The 16,083-nt window shown below is 44.0% G+C and overlaps 1 protein-coding gene across 5 annotated transcripts in view; it reads left to right on the top strand.

Annotated features, from left to right (window-relative positions):
* Positions 1–16,083, top strand: part of SLC4A4 (solute carrier family 4 member 4) — a 395,294-nt gene that overhangs the window by 307,087 nt on the left and 72,124 nt on the right. For all 5 annotated transcript variants that reach the window (XM_073590565.1, XM_073590581.1, XM_073590547.1 and 2 more), the window contains 4 exons: positions 4,330–4,417; positions 5,335–5,489; positions 5,748–5,861; positions 14,082–14,256. In XM_073590565.1, the coding sequence (XP_073446666.1) occupies positions 4,330–4,417; positions 5,335–5,489; positions 5,748–5,861; positions 14,082–14,256 (532 nt within the window). The remainder of the gene's footprint in view (positions 1–4,329; positions 4,418–5,334; positions 5,490–5,747; positions 5,862–14,081; positions 14,257–16,083) is intronic.

Here is a 16,083-nt window from a genome sequence, read left to right as displayed (position 1 = left end):
AGATCTCCACAGTGTTGATAGGGAAGAAACCATGTAAAGTCTCTGGGAGGGCAGACAAGACTGGTTATAGAAAATGAGGAATGCACATGAAGGAGAAATAATGAGAGAGAAAGAGAGAGAGAGTGAGTGAGTTGAGAGAAAGGAAAAAGTGTGGTAGTTAACCGCAGCCTTGAAAGGATTGTTAGGAAAAGGCCATTCTAAAATTTGGGGGAGATTCACAAGGAGTGGACTGCTGCTGGAGTCATTGCTTCAAGAGCCACCACATACAGACATACAGTATCCAGGTCATGGGCTACAATTGTTGAATTCCTTGGGCTTCCATAACACCTCAGCAGTGCCATAGGCTGTTCGCCTCCATGCCACTCCGCATTGATGCAAAAGGAGCCCCGACCAAATACTGAGTACATGTACTGAACATACATTTCAGTTTAGCTGCACATATATTCAGTACCATGGGTCTGCTCCAGACGTAGTTGGCTCCATCTATTTCAAAATCCATATTTTAAAGTACAGATTTCTAAGTACACTACTCTGAATTAGACTAGAATTGGACTGGAATTGACTGTAAGGTAACGGACTATAACATCACAACAATGTTTCGGCTTCTTTTTACTATCACCCCCATACTACTCTATTTTTCCCTAACTCCTGTAATCCCCCCTCCTAGTAAGGAACTAGTCATTTCCCCCTCCATCCTTCCCAGCCATCTCACCTCTTCGTCAGAACTGTTCCTCCACATACAATCCTTTTTCTCCAGACACACACGGTCACATCATGTCCTATCCTGCTCCCACCTTCTAATTCTCTGTCTACTACTCCTCATTGCTGGCGACATATCCCCAAATCCTGGCCCCCCTCAACACATCCCTAGACTCACTTACAACACCCTGCCACGATCCTTTACACGTCTTCGCAACCATGATAACCTCATACCCATTCATCCAGCCCCCACTCCCCCAACCCTCTTACCTGGAGCACTATGGAACGCACGCTCTGTCTGCAACAAGCTGTCGTTTATCCATGACCTCTTTGTCACCAACAAACTCTCCTTCCTTGCCATCACTGAAACCTGGCTCACTCCCTCTGACACAGCCTCTCCAGCTGCGCTTTCCTATGGCAGATTCCATCTCTCTCACACCCCTTGCCCCAGCAACAAACGTGGTGGACGAGTTAGCTTGCTCCTGTCTGATGCCTGCTCCTTTACCCCAATTCCTCTGCCACCCTCCGCTACTCTTCCCTCTTTCGAGGTGCACTCCGTCCGCATCTATTCCCCCCCCAACCTCCAACTGGCTGTCATCTACCGCCCCCCAGAACTAGCCATCTCCACCTTTCTCGACCACTTCACCACCTGGCTACTACATTTCCTTTCTGCTGACATCCCCACCATCATCATGGGCAATTTCAACATCCCCATTGACACTTCCACCCGGCTGCCTCTAAACTTCTATCGGTCACGGCTTCCCTCGTCATCACTCAATGGTCCTCCGTGGCCACTCACAAAGATGGTCACACGCTGGACCTTATCTTCACCCGTCTCTGCTCCCTCACTAATCTCAATAACTCACCCTTTCCCCTGTCTGACCACAACCTACTGACATTCTTTTCCCTCTCCTCTCCTACTGCGCAACCCCTGCTCCCTAAACTCGCTCACCCTCGCAGGAATCTCAAACACCTCAATTTGCAATCACTCTCTGAGTCCCTTCTCCCTCTTACAGACATAGCTTCCCTTCATGACACAGATGCTGCTGCCACTTTTTATAACACCATAATAACAGCAACACTTGATTCGGCTGCCCCCCTCACGCAGAGCAAAACTTGAACAATCAACAGGCAGCCCTGGCTGACCAGCCTGACCAAAGATCTGAGATGGGTTTCCAGGGCAGCTGAGCGGAGATGGAAGAGAACCCACTCTACTGAGCACTTCAGTGCATACAAGCAGTCCCTTGCCAGCTTTAAGTCCATGCTCTCTGCTGCAAAACAAACTTACTTCGCATCTCTCATATCCTCCCTGTCTCACAACCCTAAACAGCTCTTAAACACTTTCAATTCTCTACTCCATCCCACAGCACCTCCTCCCTCTCCTCTCATTTCTGCTGAAGGCTTTACCTCCTTCTTTAAGCAGAAGATCGATACGATCAGACAAAGCTTTGGCCCGCAGCCCCCAATGCCCCTCTTAGCCGCTCAGCCCTGTCCTGAAAAAGCCAGCTTCTCCACCATGACGGAAGATCAGCTCTCCACCCTTCTGTCAAGATCACACCTCACCACTTGTGCCCTCGACCCGCTCCTGTCCCAACTCATCCCTAACTTGGCCACAGTCTTCATCCCAACTCTAACACACCTCTTCAACCTTTCACTTACAAATGGTGTCTTTCCCTCATCCTTCAAAAATGCCTCAATCACACCCATCCTCACAAAGCCCTCCCTTGACCCATCCTCTGTGTCTAACTATCGCCCGATATCTCTTCTCCCTTATGCCTCAAAACTACTGGAACAGCATGTATATCTTGAACTGTCCTCCCACGTCTCCACCTGTTCCCTCTTTGACCGGTTACAATCTGGCTTCCGGCCGCATCACTCAACTGAAACTGCCCTAACTAAAGTCACTATCGACTTACTAACCGCCAAGAGCAAGCGACACTACTCTGTCCTCCTTCTACTGGACCTGTCCTCTGCCTTCGACACCGTGGACCATTTGCTCCTGCTACAGATTCTCTCATCTCTTGGCTTCACAGACTTGGCCCTATCCTGGATCTCATCATACCTAACAGACCAAGCATTTAGTGTCTCCCTCTCACACACCACCTCCTCACCTCGCCCCCTGTCTGTCGGTGTTCCTCAAGGTTCAGTCCTAGGACCCCTACTATTCTCCATCTACACCTTCGGCTTGGGACAGCTCATAAAATCCTACGGTTTGCAGTATCACCTCTATGCCGATGACATGCAGATCTACCTATCTGGACCCGACCTCACCTCCTTACTGACCAAAATCCCACAATGTATGTCTGCTATCTCAGCCTTCATCTCTGCTCGCTTTCTCAAACTGAACACGGACAAAACAGAATTCATCATCTTTCCCCCATCTCACTCTACCCCTCCACCAGACCTATCCATCAATGTCAATGGCTGCTCGGTTTCTCCAGTCCCGCATGCTCGGTTTCTTGGGGTGATCCGCGACTCTGCTCTCGCTTTCAAACCACATATCCAAGCCCTCACCTCCTCCTGCCACCTCAAACTCAAAAATATTTTCCGGATTCGCTCATTCCTCAACCACGAAACCACAAAAACACTAGTGCATGCTCTTATCATCTCCTGCCTTGACTACTGCAACCTCCTACTCTCTTGCCTCCCCTCTAGCACTCTGGCACCACTCCAGTCCATCCTACACTCTGCTGCCCAACTAATCCACCTGTCTCCCCGCTATTCCCCAGCCTCCCCCCTATGCCAGGCCCTTCACCGGCTTCCTATTGCCCAGTGGCTCCAATTCAAAACCTTAGCCATTACATACAAAGCCATCCACAACCTGTCTCCTCCATACATCTGTGACATGGTCTCCAGGTACCTACCCACACGCAACCTTCGATCCTCTCAAGATCTCCTCTACTCTCCCCTTATCTTCCCACAACCACATAGAAGACTTCTCCCGTGCTTCCCCCATACTCTGGAACTCTCTGCCGCAACACATCAGACTCTCACCATCAACGGAAACCTTCAAGAACCTGAAGACCCACCTGTTCCGACAAACTTACAGCCAGCAATGATCCTCGGTCTACTGAACCACCGCTCGACCTGCTCTACCCTCTCCTACTGTATCCTCACCCATCCCTGTAGACTGTGAGCCCTCGTGGGCAGGGTCCCCTCTCCTTATGTACTTGTGTGTCCCTTGTCTTACACATGTCTATTATACTTGTCTATATTTCCCCTTTTCACATGTAAAGCGCCATGGAACAAATGGCGCTATATAAATGCATAATAATAGGCCAACATTTCGGATTTTAAAATCATTTTTCAAGCTGGTGTTATAAAGTGGTCTAATTTACTGAGATAATGACTTTTGGGTTTTCATTGGCTGTAAGCCAATAATCATCAACAATAACAGAAATAAACACTTGAAATAGATTACTCTGTTTGTAATGACTCTATATAATATATGAGTTTCACTTTTTGTATTGAAGAACTGAAATAAATTAACTTTTTGATAATATTCAAATTTTGTGAGAAGCACCTGTATGTATGTCTAATTATAATGGTAATTGTTTGTATAGATTTAATATTGTTACAATGTTGTTTCATTTTTCTCTCTGCTCTTTTTTTCAATGTTTTTGCATTCAGATTCCTTTTCATCCTACTGGGACCAAAAGGAAAAGCCAAGTCGTATCATGAGATTGGAAGAAGTATAGCTACTTTAATGTCTGATGAGGTAACACTGACATATCTTTATTTTATTGAAGATGCATATTTTTGAGGTCAAGGAATAGCCCTTAATACAAAAATATGTAATTGTTGCACTTTGGAACACATTGCTGTTAGACATTAGTAGTTGCATTTAAGAACAATTTTTGCAAATTTTGGGCTGCTAGTTGAGGGGATTGGCCACATGATGCATCTGCTGTTGCTAGAGCCAGCGATCACCTGTAATCTGGTGTGGTACCAGAAGCAAGTACTCAATTCAATTTCCTTAGTCACCACAGAGGAGTTGAATGTCCTCAATGAGGATCTTCCCTTTGCTAAGAATGTCCAAATAGGGTATTTTAAAGTATGAAATCCAGGTGCTGGGCACTCTCAAATAACGAAGATCTAAATATTCATCAGGAATGAATAAGAATGATTTCAAATGTATTAAAATCACAAAAAGTTTCTGCTGGAACCAGCCTTCTTCAGGTGTCTTTGATGTCATTCTGAGGTGTGATATATTTTAATAATTCTTGTTCATTCCTGGTGAACATTTGGATCTTCTTTGTTTGAGAGCTTCCAGTACCTGGATTTCATACTTTGTATTGCACTTTGCTGGCATTTCTCTTGGAGGATATCCCGACAGCACGCCAGGTCAGCTGCACCCTCCCTCAATTTCAAAATATGCACATATGGAGTTGTGCATCAGTAGCCCAACCCATCCAGATAAGATACTACTCAGAAAGCGCCACCTTTTATCACTTTCCCACAGGGATAACACATATTATACAAATAGGGTATTTGAAATTATGTGCCTTTATTAATTTTTTTTGCTTTCAATGTTCAATTGTTGTTTTTAAGGAATTTTTAGTTTGCTACATTAGATGTATTTTGAAACGTTTCTTTGGACTTTTTGTAAGAAATACTGTAATTATATCATCATAGGTATTCCATGATATTGCCTATAAAGCAAAAGACAGGCAGGACCTGATTGCTGGAATTGACGAGTTTCTGGATGAGGTAATAGTGCTTCCACCCGGTGAATGGGACCCTGCAATAAGGATAGAACCGCCAAAGACTCTTCCATCCTCTGATAAGAGGTACAGTTCTGAATTCTGTATATTCCTTTTGTGAATTCATTAACAAAGCTAAAAGATACCTTAGACGAAAATAGTGTAAACTTTCCATGGAGCATTATTAGATTACATAAAACTGTTTCTAACATTTCTTGATGTATCTATTTAGAAACATTTGAAATATATATATGGTTTCCATTTTCCATTAATATGATCTGTTCATAGCTACCGTATATGTTATTAAATATATTTTGACAGTTCCTATTATTGTCCTACCCACAGGAAAAACATGTACTCAGGTGGGGAAAGTGTGCAGATGAATGGAGACACTCCACATGATGATGGTCATGGAGGTGGAGGACATGGTGACTCCCCAGAGCTGCAGAGGACTGGACGGTCAGTGATACAGTAGTATACCGTGTTCTAGACAAACATATCAGTTGTTGCATGAATACTACTGTTATGTCTAAAAATGCCATTGAAAGATTGTGCAGTTGACATTTTAAGGGTCAGTGTGCAGGAAGGGCAAAAAAGAAAATGCTGAAGCCCCACAAAATAGGGACCTCCACAACAATCCCGGTTCTTGATGCTTGACTATAAAACCCAGGATCTGAGTACTGCTAACTACTCTATAGTACTGTGTAGCCATGTTACTGAGGCACTGTTTATTTCATTTATTTTATCACTATGTTTTTCTATGATTTTTTTTGTCTAATTAATCTCACCTAGTTTTCCCTCAGAAAAATGGGAAATGGACCTCCACATTCTATTCTGCATAGGATTCGCAATAGTTCTCGATCAACTCCGGGGAACTGTTAGTGATAGTTCGCAAAATTACCAGGAGTGGATGATCGAAACAACTTAATTGAGTATATGGCGTAGAATATATGAAATAAAACAGGATATCAGTATTAGCTCATTGAAAAAAAACTGACCTATTATTTGATCAGGCTTTGATCATAGTGTATTCAGAGTTGGATCAGAGTGTGGGCCTAATGTCATCTGTTTTTCTTGCACATGGAGAAAAAAAGTCTGTGAAAATCATATGGCACTCGTGTGGCACTGCAGCTTGCAATTTTTTTCAGTACCTATACACTAGCAGTGCCAACTTTGATCTGACCCCCAGATCAAAATCAGACATATCTCCGGGATTTTCCGCAGACCTCTCAGTCCGTCAAAAAACACGGACATGTGAATGGCTTTCTGTGAAAACCCAGGGATAGAACTCATACTTAAAAAACGGATGTCTGAATGACGCCTAAATAAGGTTATTAATGGTTGTTATAGGCTGAGGAATGGTCAGTCATGATGAATGCACTTGCGCACACAAATCATCAAGATCCATTTCTGGCAGCTCTCTTTGCCATAATAATAATAATAAATTTTATTTTTATAGCGCCGACATATTCCGCAGCACTTTACATTTCAGAGGGGATTTGTACAGACAATAGACATTACAGCATAACAATAATCACATACAGTAGATTATAACAAATAACAAGAGGAGTGAGGGCCCTGCTCGCAAGCTTACAGTCTATGAGGAAAGAGGTAGACACGAAAGGTGGGTGGTAACAGTTGCTCTGATTGTATGGACCAGCCATAATGATAAGTGTGTAACAGTACAGACACAGAGGGCTAATGGATGCATAAAGCATGTGGGAACATGATGCTGGGAACCTGGTTATGGTAAAACTTTTGGCTCTGCCACACAGGGATAGGTTAGGTTAATGTGTTGAGGCGATAGGCCAGTCTGAATAAATGCGTTTTCAGGACACGCTTAAAATTGTGGGGATTGGGGACTAATCGTATTGACCTGGGAAGTGCATTCCAAAGAATTGGCGCGGCACGAGTAAAGTCTTGGAGACGGGAGTGGGAGGTTCTGACTATTGAGGATACTAACCTCAGGTCATCAGCAGAACGGAGGGCGCGGGTAGGGTGGTATACTGAAACAAGGGAGGAGATGTAGGGTGGTGCTGAGCCATGGAGGGCTTTGTGGGTGAGGGTAATAAGTTTATACTGAATTCTGGATTGGATGGGTAGCCAGTGTAATGACTGGCACAAGGTAGAGGCATCGGTGTAACGATTGGTGACGAATATGATCCTGGCTGCAGCATTCAAGACAGATTGGAGAGGGGAGAGTTTGGTAAGAGGGAGACCGATTAGAAGAGAGTTACAATAGTCGAGACGAGAATGAATAAGAGAAACAGTAAGAGTTTTTGCAGAGTCAAAAGTAAGAAAAGGTCGAATTCTAGAAATATTTTTGAGGTGCAGATGACAAGAGCGAGCCAGTGATCGAATGTGGGGGGCAAAGGAAAGCTCGGGATCAAGTATGACCCCAAGACAGCGGGCATGTTGCTGGGGAGTAATAGTGGAACCACACACAGAAATAGCAATGTCGGGTATAGGTACATTAGTAGCGGGAGGAAACACCAGGAGTTCAGTCTTTGACAGGTTCAGTTTCAGATATAGTGAGGACATGATATTAGACACAGCGTTTAGACAATCGCCAGTGTTTTCTAGAAAGGCTGGCATGATGTCAGGAGAAGAAGCGTATAATTGGGTGTCATCAGCATAGAGATGGTACTGGAAACCAAATCTACTGATTGTTTGACCAATAGGGGCAGTGTACAAGGAGAAGAGGAGGGGGCCTAGAACCGATCCTTGAGGAACCCCAACAGTAAGGGGAAGGTGAGAGGAGGAGGAACCGGCAAAAGAAACAGTAAAGGAGCGGTCGGAGAGATAGGAGGAGAACCAGGAGAGAACGGTGTCCTTGAGGCCAATGGAATGGAGCATAGTGAGGAGGAGCTGATGATCCACAGTGTCAAATGCTGCAGAGAGATCCAAGAGAATTAGCATGGAGTAATGACCATTTGATTTAGCTGTTAGCAGATCATTAGAGACTTTAGTGAGGGCAGTTTCAGTGGAGTGTAAAGAGCGGAAACCGGATTGGAGAGGGTCGAGAACAGAGTTTTCTGAGAGATAGCGGATAAGACGGGAGTGGAGTGTAAAGAGTGGAAACCGGATTGGAGAGGGTCGAGAACAGAGTTTTCTGAGAGATAGCGGATAAGACGGGAGTGGACCAGGCGTTCCAGGAGTTTAGAGATGAAGGGAAGATTAGAGACAGGTCTATAGTTAGCGGCACAGTTTTGGTCGAGGGATGGTTTTTTAAGTAGTGGATGTATGATGGCATGCTTAAATGAGGAGGGAAAAATACCAGAAGAGAGAGAGAGGTTAAATATTTTAGTTAGGTGAGGGGTGACAGCAGGGGAAAGGGACTGGAGGAGATGTGACGGAAATGGGTCACTGGTGCAAGTAGTTGGGCGAGAAGATGCAAGGAGCCTGCTTACTTCTTCTTCTGTGACTGGTTCAAAATCAGAGAGTGAGTTAGATGCAGTGGGGGAGGGAGGACAGTGCATGGTATGAGGGGATTTGGAGATAATTTCCTGTCGGATCTGGTCAATTTTTTCTTTGAAGTAATTGGCCAGATCGTCAGCTCGGAGTTCCGTGGTTGGGGCCTGTACTCTTGGATTGAGTAGAGAATGAAAAGTGTCAAAGAGACGTTTCGGGATATTGGACAGTGAGGTGATGAGGGTGTTGAAATAGGTTTGTTTGGAGAGGTGAAGGGCAGTGTTGTATGTTCTAAGCATAAGCTTAAAATGGATGAAATCTTCATGTAGATTGGATTTTCTCCACAGAGGTTCGGCGCACCTGGAGCACCGCTGCAGGAAACGTGTTTGCACCGTGTGCCAGGGTTGTCGCCGTCTGTGTTGTGGTGTTCTATTTATAGGGGGTGCAAATTCATCCAGGGCACTTTGAAGTGTTTCATTGTAATGCTTCAATGCAGAATCAGGACATGAGAGGGAGGAGATAGGGGCCAATGAAGACTGCAAGTTCTTCAGAAGTTTCTGGGTGTTAATGGCCTGTATGTTTCTATAAGTCTGGACAGTGGGGGTGACCTGAGCAGCCTGGCAGTTCTTTATAGAGAATGAAAGAAGATTGTGGTCAGAGAGTGGGAGAGGGGAGTTTGCAAAATCATCCACTGCACAAAGCCGAAAGAAGACCAAGTCGAGGGAGTTTCCGTCTTCATGCGTTGGAGAATTAGTAAGCTGCGAAAGGCCAAATGAGGAGGTTAGAGATAAAAGGTGAGTAGCAGATGGGGAGAGGGGAAGAGCAATGGGGATGTTGAAATCTCCCATGATGAGGGTAGGGATGTCACAGGAGAGAAAATGTGGAAGCCAAGTGGCAAAATGATCCAGGAACTGATGGGAGGGGCCGGGAGGACGATACACCACCACCACTCGCATGGAGAAGGGGGTGTAGAGTCTGACGGCATGGACCTCTAAAGAAGGGAAGACAAGTGAGGGTACTTGAGGGATAACCTGAAAGGTACATTTTGGTGATAGGAGCAGACCAACGCCTCCACCAGCTCTATTGTCTGATCTTGGGATATGAGAGAAGTGTAGCCCCCCGTATGAAAGAGCAGCAGCAGCGGTAGTATCTGACTGCTGGATCCAGGTTTCAGTAAGAGCCAGGAGGTTAAGAGAATTAGAAAGGAAGAAGTCATGAATGAAGGAGAGTTTGTTACACACTGAGCGAGAATTCCAAAGTGCACAATTAAGAGAGACAGATGGCATGCAGGGAATATTAATAAGATTAGAGGGGTTTCTGAGTGTAGCAGTGGGGGGGTTTGACTTTCTATAACATGGGGGACCAGGGTTGGGAGCAGTGTCTCCTGCGACTAGGAGAAGGAGGATAGAAAGAGTGAGCAGATGGTTAAGTGATTTGTGAGAGCGTCTCTGGTGTTGAATGGTGGGACTGCCTGGATCTGTGCAATTTAACAATGTGAAAAGAGCGTGAGTGCTATACATAGGAGAGGAAAGAAGCGAGGGGCCAATATGGATGGAGTGTGGAGAGTTAATGCCAGTGCGGTGGATGTGTGTGAATGCAGCGGCCAGGATATAAATTACACAAATGCATATGGTATATATTTGTTGTACTCCAAATGTACAGGGAGTAGATGTATATAAATGTCTTACCTGTCTCCTGCCCTGTCTAACTGCCATGTTATAACTGCCAGAAGTACTTTGATACATGTACTTCGATTACATGTGCATAAATGCCACCCCTGCATAAATGCTCCCCCTAGCTATGTCTGAATATATAGGAGGTTAAGGCTAAGTTTTTTTTGTTTTTTTTTGTCTCTCTCTTCTCGTTAATCAATCACACTAAATTGAGACACCAGGACCCAATAAAATGTTGTGGTCAAATAAACACATGTCCAGCACTACATGGATCATAAAGCACTTTGAAAAGTTTCTTGACCTCACAACATAAGGGGACAAGCAGAGTAAGTTGAAAAAAACTATATACCAGATATAAGTTTGCAGAGTTGAAAACACATAGATAGCATTCAGGATTAACCATTGCCATTGCTGACTAGTGACGTTCCAGATGTTCAAAATGTGCTAAATGGCACACAGGTCCAGTAACACTGCAGGTCATGGTAGAACTTTAGGCTACACAGACTGATTGCAGTAGAATGAGCAATATGCAGCCTGGCATTGTTGTGATGAAAAATGCTCATTGAGACATTTTGGAGAAATTGTCACACCATTGATTTCATGACCAAGTCAGTGTAACATCTAGATATTATTGTACTTGGAATGAAGACTAGAGGGGTTTGTATGTTCTACATTTTGCCACGTCACAACGTGGAGTTGCCCACATGATCTTGTCAAATTTGAAAAATAGCGCATAATGATCCATTCTTCATTGTAAGTGAGATTAGACATCACATACCAAGCTTAAGGCATTAAATAGTGTATACACAGACCATCACAAGGTGTTTGCACAACTTTGGGCTATAACTTCACGTCACTGCTGTCAAAGTCCATCATGGTGCAGAGCAAGAGGCCAGTGGAGACTAGAATGGGTGTCTATTCTCTTTCATGATGAGTCCAGCTTTTGTCTTGGATGCAATGATCAGTCTGAAGACCACGTGGGCAATACCATGAAGAGGCCTTCATGAGGAACCGATATTTGTTTTACTGTGAGCATCCATGTGCCATTGCCTGCAGCATCTCTGGATTTGCAAAGGATGATTCCTGTAGTTGATCTTGATGATTTGCATGCTATGTGTACTCAGCTTGGCAGAACATTTAGGGTACCGTTACACTTAGCGATGCACCAGCGATCCCGACAACGATATGGATCGCTGGTGCATCGTTAAGTGGTCGCTAGTGAGCTGCCACACATGCAGATCTCACCAGCGACATAGCAGGGGTCGGGGGTCGTTACTTACCTGTCAGACGAGGCGATCCTGACGTCCTCCCGCCCGCGTGCACGCGTCGCTCGTCGGCGCCACAGGAAGCCCAGCAGGAAGCGCCCGACGAGAAATGATCCAGGACATTCTCGCATGACCAGCGATGAGCAGCGGGGGAGCCGGTCGGAGGTAAGTATCAGACATAGCGATATCGCTAGCAATATCGCTGCTACGTCACAAAATCGGTGACGTTACAGCGATATTGCTAGCGATATCGTTATGTGTAACGGGGGACCAGCATTAATCTCATTGATAGCATGCCAATGTGTGTAAGTGCGTGTATTTCTATTCATGACGCTCATACTCAATACAGCATGGTGGCTCAATTTTCCAAGGAAAAATGGCTGACAATTCCTCAAACGAGAATTGAAAGGCAGCTGGCTACAAAAAGCGTTTACAAGCTATGATACTTTCAAAATGCTTCAGACCATTTTCCTTTTTGTAATTTTTAAAATGTAAAAGATGAAAGTTAATTTATTTGTTTTTGCCTAAAATACAAAGGAAATGTGTCATCTGACCTGCATTGAGCAGGGGGTTGGACACGATGTCCCTTGAGGTCCCTTCCAACTCAAGCATTCTATGATTCTATGATCTTGAACGTTAGGCCTTTTAGAGCTCATGTCATCTTCAACTTGGTTAACTGATAACAATAACAGTAATTCTGACCAGGGGTGTCCAAACTTTTACATGTCTTGTAGAGATTTACAGTACTTTCAGTAACAGCGCAGCCATCTGCTGGGGTTCCCCTATGCCCACCGTAGTTATAATCCAGATTACCAGTTAGGGGCCCACTCAGATGTTTGCTCCCCCCAACTGATCCCCTAAGGCCCCGTCTCACTAAGCAATCTCGGTAGCGAGATCGCTGCTGAGTCACAACTTTTGTGACATAACAGCGATCTCACCAGCGAGATCGCTGTGTGTGACAGCGATCAGCGAGCGGCCCCCCTGCCGGTATCGCTGATCGCTGCAAGAAATCTCTGGACATTTCTTTGGTCGCTGGTCTCCCGCTGGCCAGCACGCATCGCTGTGTGTGACAGCGGGAGACCAGCGATCAGGTGTAAAAAATAATAAAAAAAATAAAAAATATAGTTATTCTCACCTTCCGACGTCGCGTTCAGCCATCCTGCCTCTCTCCACGCTCCGGTCCCAGTGATCCTTTGCACGAATGACCGCGAGACTTTGTTATCCCGCAAGACTGTGACATCTCGCGGTCATTCGTGCAAAGGATCACTGGGACCGGAGCGTGGAGAGAGGCAGGATGGCTGAACGCGACGTCGGAAGGTGAGAATAACTATATTTTTTATTTTGATTCTATTTTTTACAGCGATAGCAAGCGATGCCGGGCGCTCGGCATCGCTGTGCTGATCGCTGGTGAAGCTGTCTGTGTGAAAGCTCACCAGCGATCACATAGCGATTTACCAGCGATCCTGACACCTTGATATCGGTGTCGGGATCGCTGGTAAGTCGCTTAGTGTGACGGGGCCTCTAGTTACGCTCCTACCTTATCCTAAAGGGTTATTCTCATCTTTATAAATAGAAATGTTTGGATTGTGCTTGATAAAAAATGCAAGTTTCCAGTATACTTGCGCGTTCTCCTGATGTTAATACTTTTATTTTATATTTTACTCTGATTACCATGGAGACCGGCCACCACAGCTGCAATTCCCTGAAAAAGTATTCATACCCTGTGAAATTTCTCAAATTTTTTCATGTTACACCCACAGCCTTAAATGTAATATATTGGGGTTTTATGTGAGATTAGCACTGCAGCTTTGCAGCACTGTGGGGTCCTGGATTCAATTCCCACCAAGGACAACATCTGCAAGGAGTTTATGTTCTCCCCATGTTTGTGTGGGTTTCCTCCGGGTACTTCTTTTTCCTCCCACATTCCAAAGATATACTGATAGGGAATCTTTATTGTGAGCCCCATCGGGGACAGCGATAAAGCGCTGTGGAATTAATGGCGCTATATATTGTAAATGAGTAAAATAAATAATAATTAATAAATTGAGATGTTTTGAAAATTTTGTTGCTGTTGTTTCATATTATTACCAGGTCTATCAATCCTGTGAATTCCATAACTCCATGGCTTTTCCTTCTTGATGTTGCAATTTAAATTTAAAAGAGTGTACTATATCCTGTACATATTAGAATCATTATCTATTATGATAGTTTTATGCTATTATTATATTATTATTGTATCTTGCACACTATTATATTATCAGAGTACTCCAGTGTACCGTTCTGACAGACTCTTTACTTTATGTAATAAATTAACATTTTTATATTAACAGATTTTGTGGGGGATTAGTTGAAGACATCAAAAGAAAGGCCCCCTTTTTTGGCAGTGACTTTTATGACGGATTAAGTATCCAGTCGCTTTCAGCCATACTTTTTATTTACTTGGGAACTGTGACCAATGCTATTACTTTTGGTGGACTTCTTGGAGATGCCACAGAAAATATGCAGGTACTTACTTATTTCCTAAGAATTCATATCATGCTAGTTTTCTAACCAGTGAAAGAAAATATACATAATATTGAAATATGATTTGTATCAATGTGAAAGTTGAACTAACTGCAGCTATGTTTTGGTCTGATGCATGACATTAGTATAGGCTCTCATATACAAAAATTAAACTGTACAAAAAATGAGGGGAAAATATTAATAATACACCGTTGTTCAATATTCTGTACTCACTAAGGAAATACTCTCCTACTCAGTGCTCTTAAGGAGACGTCAGGACAAGCCAAAGTTGGAGACTGCTGCTCTAAGGAGTGGTGAAAGGGGTTTGAAATGACTCCCTTAACCAGCGTGAAATAATTTATTGGAATATACTTGTATTTTATTATATGTCAGCATTTCATTGACCTTTATCTCTTTTTGAGGAAATTTACATTTGTTTATATCCTCCACCCTTTATAGGAACAGAGATATATTTGTGGCTCACATATAAAAGTAGAGAAAGAGAATCAAATCAATAGGCTAAAAAAGAGTTAAAAATAGTAGACTTTGTCATTTTTTTATTGAGGAAAATGATCCAATATCACATGTCTGTGAGGGGAAAAAGTATGTGAACCTTTGCTTTCTGTCTCTAGTGTGATATCTTTGTGCAGCAATGTTGATTAGTTCTGCACATCGGTTTTGAAACATTTGGCCCATTCCTCCCTACAAAACTGTTGGTGGGTTTTCTCCTATGAACGGCCCGCTTCAGGACATTCTACATTAGTTCAATAGTACTAAGATCAGGACTATGACTTGGCCATTCCATAATTTACTCTTCTTTAACCATTCTTTTGTAGAACGACTTGTGAGATTTAGGTCCTTGTCTTGCTGCTTGACCCGTATTCTATTGAGTTTCCGCTCATGGACCGATATGATATTTTCCTATAGAATTGCTCATAAAATTCTGAATTAATTGTTTTATCAATGATGGCGAGCCTTCCTGGCCCCAGTTGCAGCAAAGCATACCCACACCGTGATAATACCACCATCATGTTTCATACGTAGTATAAAGTTTGTATGTCTTTTATGTCAGTCAGCGCCGGTTAAAGCAACCACTCACTATGTACTGAACGTTGACTGAAGCCGTGCTGGCCGTACCTCCATGACTTACAGTTCAAGGCTGCCAGGAGGAATAAAGTTCATTATCACCTGGTAGCCGGGCTTTCAGTGTGGCTGTACAGCTTCAGAACACTATTAGCCTGTAGGTTAATCCCATGTCTGTAGGTCAATAGTATTTTTTCACATGGCAGGTTCCCTTTACAGGGGTTGTCCACTACTTGGACAACCCCTTTTCAATCTGAATGTTTGCCCTTGTTAAAATAAAAACACTTATACTCCTATGCCAGCGCCATTCCAGCTGTGTGAGCACTTGCATTCTCGGGTCTCACACGAGGTTGTTATGTCACCCAAGCCCTGCACCCAAACATCGCTGGATTCACTATCCCCGCGTTCAGATGAATAAGTAATCAAGAGGAAGTGAGAGGTGCAGCTGCTCTCTAAGTGATAACTAAGTCTTCCCCTGACGAAGCTGCCCTGTGCAGCAATACGCGTGGGGCTCTCCTCACACCCCTGTTCCCTATGGTTTTGTGGACCCTCAGCCCATTTCTACTTGCGCCTTGCCTTTATTCAAACCGGCTTGGTAAATATTATCAGCGCTTTGGCCTTTCATTTGGTCCTTAGCCTCTTTTGGTTAAGGGGCTCTTATATAGCAATCTCGTTTTTTGCTATAGGCATGGGTTATTCATCCCGGGTTTGGGCATTTATGGCTTTCTAATATATAGGGGTTCACTG

Source organism: Dendrobates tinctorius, unplaced genomic scaffold (genome assembly GCF_039654945.1).
Source record: "Dendrobates tinctorius isolate UK_male_01 unplaced genomic scaffold, ASM3965494v1 ptg000011l, whole genome shotgun sequence".
NCBI lineage: Eukaryota > Metazoa > Chordata > Amphibia > Anura > Dendrobatidae > Dendrobates > Dendrobates tinctorius.
Note: the sequence above shows the minus strand (reverse complement) of the source record. Positions and strands in the feature narration are given on the sequence as shown.